Source organism: Gavialis gangeticus, unplaced genomic scaffold (assembly GCF_001723915.1).
Source record: "Gavialis gangeticus isolate Ggan-Ray unplaced genomic scaffold, GavGan_comp1, whole genome shotgun sequence".
NCBI classification, from domain to species: domain Eukaryota; kingdom Metazoa; phylum Chordata; order Crocodylia; family Gavialidae; genus Gavialis; species Gavialis gangeticus.
In genome coordinates, this window is record NW_017729001.1 from 12,104,632 (window position 1) to 12,113,193 (window position 8,562).

The following is an 8,562-nucleotide window of genomic DNA, read 5'->3' on the forward strand; positions in this document are numbered from 1 at the left end:
CAGCATCCAGAACTGGGCTCAGTACTTCAACTGCGGCCTGACCAGTGCCACATAGAGGGGAAGGATCACCTCCCTGGACCTGCTTGTGATGCATCTGTAGATGCATGACAAGGTGCAGTCAGCCTTACTGACCGCTTCCTTGCACTGGGGGTTCATGTCCATCCAGGAGTCAACAATGAGTCCAAGATCCCTTTCAGTAACTGTGTTGTTGAGATGAGTGTTCCCCAGCCTATAGGTGTGTTGCAGGTTCCTTCTCCCTAGATGCAGCACCTTTCACGTGTCTGCGTTGAATTCCATTCTATTCTCATCCGCCCACCTCTGTAACCTGTCTAGATCTAGTTGGATTCTGTCCTCCCCTCCAGCATGCCCTTCTCCCCACATCTTGGTGTCATCAGCAAATTTGGACAGTGTGCTTTCCACACCCACCTCCAAGTCGCTGATGAAGATGTTGAATAGCACAGGCCTGAGGACCAAGCCCTGGGGATCTTCACTGCCCACATCCCTCCAGGTCGAAAATGACCCATCCACCACCACTCTCTGGGTGCAACCATTGAGCCAATTTGCCACCCAGCTGACTGTGTAGGCATCAGTGCTGCAGTTGCCTAGTTTTTTTATGAGAATGGGGTGGGAAACAGTGTCAAAGGCCTTCTTGAAGTCCAGGTAGACAACATCTACCTCAACGCCTGTATCCAAGGACTTGGTGATCTGGTCGTAAAAGGAAACCAGGTTATTCAGGCAGGATCTGCCCACAGTGAACCCATGTTGGTTGCCCCTGAGCATTACCTCCCATGCTGGGCCACCAGAGATGTGCTCCTTGATAATTTTCTCAAAGGTCTTCCCAAGGACTGAGGTGAGATTAACTGACCTATAGTTACCCGGGTCCTCCTTTCTCCCCCTCTTGTAGATGGGGACCACACTGGCCCTTTTCCAGTCCTCTGGGACCTGGCCAGAGCACCAGGAGTGCTCATACAGCTGTGCCAGGGGCCCTGCTCTGACCTCTGCCAATTCCCTCAGTACCTTTGGATGAAGAGCATCTGGACCTGCTGATTTAAACACATCCAGCCCCCCCAAAAGTTCCCTAACTAGATCATCCCTGACCCTAGGCATCATGCCCCTGAGCCTGTCTGTAATCCTAGTGGGGGAGTTGTCCCAGTCCCTGCTCAGAAATATGGAGACAAAGAACTTGTTGAAGAGATCAGCTTTTTCCTTTGCTGCAATCACCAGATTGCCAAGCCTGTCCTGTAGGGGCCCCACGTTACCTGGTACCTTCTTCTTACTCCCTGTGTATTTGAAAAAGGACTTTTTGTTATCTTTAATTCTGGTTGCCAGCTGTAGTTATGTCTCTGCCTTGGCCTTCCTAACTGCCTCCCTGCAATCATGAGCAACAGAGGTGTAATCCTCCTTGGTGATAGCCCCTTGCTTCCACTGATTATATGCCACCTTTTCTGCCCTCAGGCCCTCCTGGATGCCTGTACTGAGCCAAGGGGCCTTTTTAGCACTCTTGCCCCCTTTGGTTCACATTGGGACTGACTCCCTCACACAATCCTGTTGTAACATGCAATGAATTCTCATAGATGGTGGAAGTGGTGCATGATTCTTAACTTTGAGAAACCAGAATCTGGAGGATGTCTCTCTCCATGAACTCTGTGCGGTGGGTGGAATGAAAGAAGTTCCTCTCTAGTTGGTGACACTGTATATATTGTGGAAAGAAAAGATTCTGCAAAGAAGTTAAACCAGTCTCTTACTGAAACCATCTAGGACAGGGAGAAATACTTGATTCAATACTTTAGCCTGAGGAAGGAAACTTTCCTGCATTCATTTTCCTCATCTGAGGAGCTTTCACTTTGTCTCACTGCAAGTCAGCATCTTTATAACTACTGCACCAGGCAAGCTCTCACTGCATGACAGCCTGGGGGCATGTCACCTAAATTGCGCTGGAAGTCCACTGCACAGTGACTCCCTTAATCTGATTGGTGGAGGGGCCCTGGTGGCCTTGCCACTCGCCGTCTGCCCTTGATCAGCAAAAACTGTGCTGTATTTAAAACCATGGTTTTTGCCTCCCTGCCAAAGAGGAACAAGTGGCAAGTGGTAGGGCTGCCAGGGCCCCTCCCAATCAGTGGGGCAATGGGGAGGGGCATGGTAAAAATAACAAGATTAAAGGAGCCACTGCACAGCGCTTTTCTGGCATGATTTAGGTAGATCCCTAGGCATAAGACATCAGCATTTTTTCAATAGGAGGAATGCAAGTAATGGAAAGGCCTGGCACAGGCCTGTAGTCCACCTTTAAGCACCCATGACTTGCTTAGTTTTCTCAGCCACACCTTCCCCTTAGGTATAGTATTCACTTGCTGTGGTATTGATATCCAGTCACATGCTCCATTTATACTGATCTGCTAAGTCACCAGTTCACATCCCTATGTCTTTCGGTAGTATTCTCCTGGTGTTTGTTTCTCCTATCCAGGGAAGGAATGTGGCCCAGGTGCTGGAAGAACAAAGAAGCCAATCCATCTTAAGGATGGAGGTAAGGAAGAATGTTTGATTTCCAATTAATAGATTTTTAATTAAATTAAGTGAAGTATCACCACCAGAGTGGCTCAAGCAGTTTATCTCTGATAAAGCATGGTTCTTAAAACACAGCTTATCACCAGTGTGGCCAACAGTAAGCATCAGGCTCTGTAGATGTAGAGTTCACTCCACCCTATGCATTATGGTCAGGTAGCAGCCCCTAAACACTTTTTTTATTTTCCTTAAAAAAAATAAAGCTCCATTATGGACAGAGGAAGGGAAGGAGACAACTGGAAGAGGCGACTGTGATCTTCTGGAGAAACAGGAATGGCACTACCGGGGTGTCTTATTGGTTCTGAAAGGAACTGCTGTTGCCCCTGGCTAGAAACCTTGCTGTCCCAGGCTCTGAGGCCAGTACTGGATTTCTGTAGTTAAAGAGACTATGCAGATTCTCTGCTGTAGCCAAAAGAGCTCAGTAGACAGACTTCCCCTCCTGTCCTTGTCCTGAAAGTTGTTTTAAGGAGGATACAATAGTCTAAAACTTACTTTTAGTATGGGATATGTTCCTTTCCTGGACACCTTGCTGTTTCTGTCTGACAGTGTATCACTGTCTTTGTCCCACAGCACTGTCCCCTATCTATGCTATAGCTGTGGCAAAGAAGAATGCCAAGCACATAAATGTCCATAACCTGGGGGGACGGCGCTCCTGCCACAGTCACCTGTACAGTCCTGGAGGATGGCTGCTTCTCTCTAGATACACAGTAGGAGCTCTGGAGAATGATGCTGAGAACTGTGATATTAGCTCTGGTAAGAATTGTACCAAGATACCTGCCAGATAGGCCATACCAAAGCATCTCAAAATTGGGGAGAGGAAAACAGATAAGGGTGGTGGAGTGGGGAGGAGGGAAGAAAGGAGATGGATTGGAGAACTTGCAGGTGACCTAATGCATTCACATCTCCTGTGCTTGGACCTTCCATGAAGCTGTTTTAGTTGAATGGATTTCAAGTGAGAGTAGTCTTAATGAATGTATGTGATGCATATCTCTCACTCTGCATTACTCTGGCATATAGATTTTACCAAGTATTAAATGCAACCCAGAATAATCAAAAGGTACCTTTCATCCCTGACAGGTGGTCTTCACAACCAGCCTTAAAAATCAGTCAGATACCTGCTTGGTACCCAGATTCTAATGGGCCAAGATGTATAACTAGGTACCCTTCTGTCTCCAGCCCCCAAGTGTTAGGAACTATGAGCAAGAATGTCTCTTCTGACTCCTAGGAATGTTAATTAAATCTTCCAGAGCTTGGTATGTGGGCAGCATCTCTGGCTGTATCCTTCCTTCTTTCCATAAGCACACAGCCAGTCTTGCTTACTTGTGGAGCTTGTAAGTATTGCTTAAACATATTGTTTGCCAGTCTTTCTCGCTCAGTAAGAGTTAACTTATGATCTGCTCTCTTTCACTGCAAGTCTCAGGGCACGTCTACACATGCACTTTAATGAGCAGTAGCCTATTTTACTGTGCGTTAAAGCGTCATGCAAAAAATCCACACAAATATGCTAATGAGCAGCAAAATAGGCTACTTCACGTTAAGCGTCACTTAAAAAGCATGCGTTTTTGGTACTGCACATTGGGGCAGCCTAAAGTGCGTTTATTTAGTATTTCACATTGTAGGTACTAAATTGAATGTGCATTAATGCGTTTTTCCTAATGCACGTGTAGATGCGCCCTCAGAGCATGCACATACAAGCGATAAAGTGATTTTTAATCTTTTTGTCATGGAGACCAGAAGACTGGCTCTGAGGAACATGGAGGAAATGCCAGTTCTTTAAATTAAATATGAGAGCAGCCCACTGTCTTGTGTAGGGAATAAAGACATTTTAGAACACCCTGCATTGACTAACTGTCACACCCTTCTCTTCCTATAGCCTACCAGAGTTACTTTTGGAAGAGCTGCATGCCAGGAGCAGCTGGGAATCTGTGCAAAGTCTGCATTGGAGATGATGAAACAGAAACGCCCAGAGCATCCAGCCGGTGTGCTGCCAACCATAACGAACGCTACTACGGCAACATGGGAGCGCTCAGGTAAGTCTCTCAAAAGCAATGCAGAGATAAGGCTGAGTTCTTTTGCCTGTTGGTTTCCTTGGCAAGACTTACTCAGAGGCCAGAGGCTGTGAAGGTCTCCTTTTGACTAGTTCCTATATCATTTCAGTTGTTGCTGCAATGGGATGGCCTTGACTGGCCTAGTGATTTAAAACAGATCTAGAGTCATTTCCAGGGGGAGATGAAATAAGATAGTAAGAGGTGCACCAATACGTTGGTCCAATATCAGATTGGCACCGATATAAAGAAAATGGACTATATCAGAAATCAGTCTGATGTGGCCGCTAATTTGGCCGTTAAATGCCTGTGTGTGCACGCAGCCACAGCGCAGCATGTAGGCAGTGAGGAGCACAGCCCAGCATCCTGGACAGCCGTGTGCAGCTGGTAAGTCTGTTGTGGTGGAAGGGGAGGGGTCAGGGAAGGGGTGTGGGGGGCAGATCAATGCTCCTTGTGTTAAGGGAGGGAGTGGGCCTGGGCCTGGGGTAGGGCAGGGCGCAGGATGTGGGATGGAGACATGCCTTGTCTGGGGGGCATGGGGAGGGGGAGTGCTCCCGCCACTGCATGCACCCTGGGGAGGGCATGTGTGTGTAGCAGGGGCATGTGCCCCCAGATCTGCATAAAGCAGGGCAGGGTGGGCTGGGGCCAGGGCTGCATTGGGCTGTTCCTGGAGGGGGGATGCGCTGGGCCAAGCTGTGCTCGGGGTGAGTGGCAGCAGTGCTGGGAGGGGGAACATGGGGGGCCTACAGCAAAATTTGGGGTGGCTGCAGCTCCCCCATTAAGCCCCCCTCCTAGTGCCGCTGCCTGCCCTGAGCACAGCGCAGCCCAGCCCATCCCAGCCTCCGCTGGAAAGAGCCCAGTGTGGCTCCCAGCCCCAGGCTGCAGCTGCAGCTGCAGCCCACCCTGGCCTGCCCCATGCGGATCAGGGGGCACGTGTCTCTCCCCCGTGCCCTCCCTGGGTGTGCATAGTGGCAGGAGCTGCTTCCCTTCCCTGAACCCCACAGATGAGCTGTGGCTCTGTCCCGTGCCTTGCCCCACCCCAGATGGGCAGTACCAGCCCCAGCCCCACTCCCTCACTGTGTGGGGCATTAATCTGACCCCCCACGCCCCTTCCCTCCCCTCTCCTCTTCCACCACAACAAACTTACCAGGTGGACACAGCTGTATCAGAAATCAGATCAGTATTGGCTGATATGCCTCCTTAAAAATCGGCTATCAGTATCGCCCTCCCAAAATCTCTTATCGGTGCACCCCTAAAGATAATACTTTTCATTTTGAAATGAAGTAGCAAGGCTTGATGTCCAGTCATAGGCCTTCTGAGCCCTGTGCCTCAGGATGGTGCAGCACATAGTAGACCATTACAGTGAGTAGGTTGGGGATCATTTCCCAAGACTGCATGTAAAGAGAATAGACGGTAATTAGAGACACGGCACAGGCAGATCGTAAAAATGACATGTTTCTGTCTCTGCATTTATAATTAATGTAATTGAATGTAACTAAATGGACTAGCTTGGAGACCAATTTCCTCTCATGATAGAGTAGGTACAACATACATAGTAGTAGCATGACTTATGCTTCTGTATGTCTAAGCTCATTTCCTTTAGGAATGAGAAGGTTGTCTAGTCTCTGTGCCTAGTTAAATCAGAGCCTCTTTGATAAGGTTATTTGTGAGGAGGCAGTTATTTGTAACAGGCACTTGTTCAACAAGACCTGCACTGAGACCACTTAACTCTTTTAACACTATGATACCTAATGCTGCTTGCAGACGTTAAAAAAAACAAACAAAAAACAACCCAAAACCACACTTTACTGGAAGAAGCAGCGCATTACTTCAGCCCAGTTTGCAGTGTTTGTATAGATTGGGCACTTCAGCGGGGCTTTTTGGCACTTTTATCCAATGCTGATTCAATCACTGAGGCACTGGAACTATACAGTTAGGTGAGCTGGGTCCAACTGCATCTTCTTCTGAGCACATGCTGAGATCAGCGTGGGGGCACATAGATTTTAAAGTAAAGGACCATTTCTGGTTTTTTTCTTAATGTCTGCAAGCAGCCTAAAATCTTAAGGCAGACAATTGTACCCTCTAATTATAATGACCTGGATGAGATTCTAGTCTCCATACCAGTATTCAAAACATTTGGGCATGTACTGCTCCCAGAAGTTCTATGCCCTCCATCAGATACAGCCTCTGTGATGAGTTATTGTGTTTTCCTATCTTAGGTGTCTTGTTGGCAATCCCAGTGGAAAAAGCTTTGGTGATGTGGCTTTCCTGGAACATTACAACCTGCTCCAGAATATTGAGAGTGAGATGCAGCCCTTTTCTCATTTTTAAAGAATGTCTCCTCACCTAATGACCGTGGTGCCTAGAAGCTACTTTTACATGTCTTGTCTGAGTACAGAGCTGTTTTGAAATGGAAAGAATCTGCAAGTGCAGGAGCATAGAGGAGACCAAGCCGTGGAAAACACATAAGACCTGGGGAGTTTAATATAAAATCATTTTTGGATAGAACATCTTTAAGCATTAAATTTTAAACTCCCAAGCTATTTGCCCCCAGGTCCAATCTTAATAGCAGCAGTGAGAGGTCACATCCTTCGGGGGAGAAAAGAGAAAAAGAAATCCCCTTTTCATTTAGGATGACAAAACATTGAAAAGTTATCTCAATGGCTTGTTAATTTTGAGCTGTAAAACCTCCTAAGCACAGAATTTGTAAGAGGCTGTGGTCTTTCCAGATTGGGATTCATATTCCTTAAAAAATGGACTTTCACATTAATATGTACACTGACAAACATTTTCCGCAAACTAGTTAAGGGCTAAATGTACCTACAGACAGAACTATGGCCTTTGAGAGATGGCCTTTCCAGCTGTATATTAAGATGGATTGAGGGAATGATAAAGTGTCCATATAAGTTGCTGTTTCTTCAGTTTTTGTTACATGGGTCAAAATAAAATTCTCCCAACACATTCATTCCACATCCTCTGTAAATGATTGTGGCAAGTTATACTTGTTGGACACAATGGACTGAGTCGCTTCTTCACTGGGCATGTCTACACATATGCTTTAATGTGTATTAGCCTAATTTAATGTGTGTTACAGCCCCACTAAAACAAGCTATTTAGACAAAGTGCATTAAGCGTCACTTAATGCACATTAACTAAAGAGCACAGTTTAAGACAGGCTAATGTGCATTTTCCTAATACTTCACAATGGAGGCCATTTTTACATGTGCTCCAGGAATGGGGAGGTGCTTTAATTAGAGCAGCTCTGAGAGCCACTCTAATTAGAGCACTTGGAGCATCTTGTGTATTAGCGTTCCCACACTTAAGAATGCTTCATGAGGTGCCATTTTGAAGTACAGGGACGCTGATGCATGAAACATGGAAGCTGGTTGGAGCATGGCAATTACCACACTCTAGCAGACTTGATTGAGTCTATTCTGATGTGCTGTAGTTACAACACAACTGAGCAGTCTCCGGGCCAATGTTACCTCTAAGGAATAGTGGTCCGTAAGCATGCTACCTCAGTCCGTGAGCGTGCTGCCTTGATCCGGCCTGGGACACTTATCAAAGGGGCCTGGAGGCTGGAGGCTGGGGCTGGAGGTGAGAGGCTGGGGGCCAGAGGCTGGGGCCAGGGGCCAGGAGTTGGGGGCTAGGGGCTGGCGTGGGCTCTGCTGGCTCTGGGGACGTGCTCTGTTCTCCCGCATCAGGGCTGGGGAGTGGAGCACTTCCCCAGAGCCAGTGGAGCCCGCACCAGCCCCCTGCCCCAGCCTCCATCCCTGCCTTGCCTCACCTCGGGGAGGAGCCGCTGCCTGCCCCAGTGAGGCTCTGCTGGCTCCGGGACACTGCTCCATTCCTTGGCATTGCCTTGGGGAGCGAGGAGGCACATGGCATCAGGGCTGGGGAGCGGAGCAGTGTCCTGGAGCCAGCAGAGACCTCCTGAGACAACAGGTAAGGCTGGTAG

The 8,562-nt window shown here is 47.9% G+C and overlaps 1 protein-coding gene across 1 annotated transcript in view; it reads left to right on the top strand.

Annotated features, from left to right (window-relative positions):
• The window catches only part of LOC109290369 (melanotransferrin-like), a 36,814-nt gene that overhangs the window by 20,776 nt on the left and 7,476 nt on the right, over positions 1–8,562 (top strand). The window contains exons 12-15 of the mRNA XM_019506836.1: positions 2,462–2,521; positions 3,130–3,312; positions 4,433–4,589; positions 6,824–6,906. Coding sequence (XP_019362381.1) covers positions 2,462–2,521; positions 3,130–3,312; positions 4,433–4,589; positions 6,824–6,906 — 483 coding nt within the window. The remainder of the gene's footprint in view (positions 1–2,461; positions 2,522–3,129; positions 3,313–4,432; positions 4,590–6,823; positions 6,907–8,562) is intronic.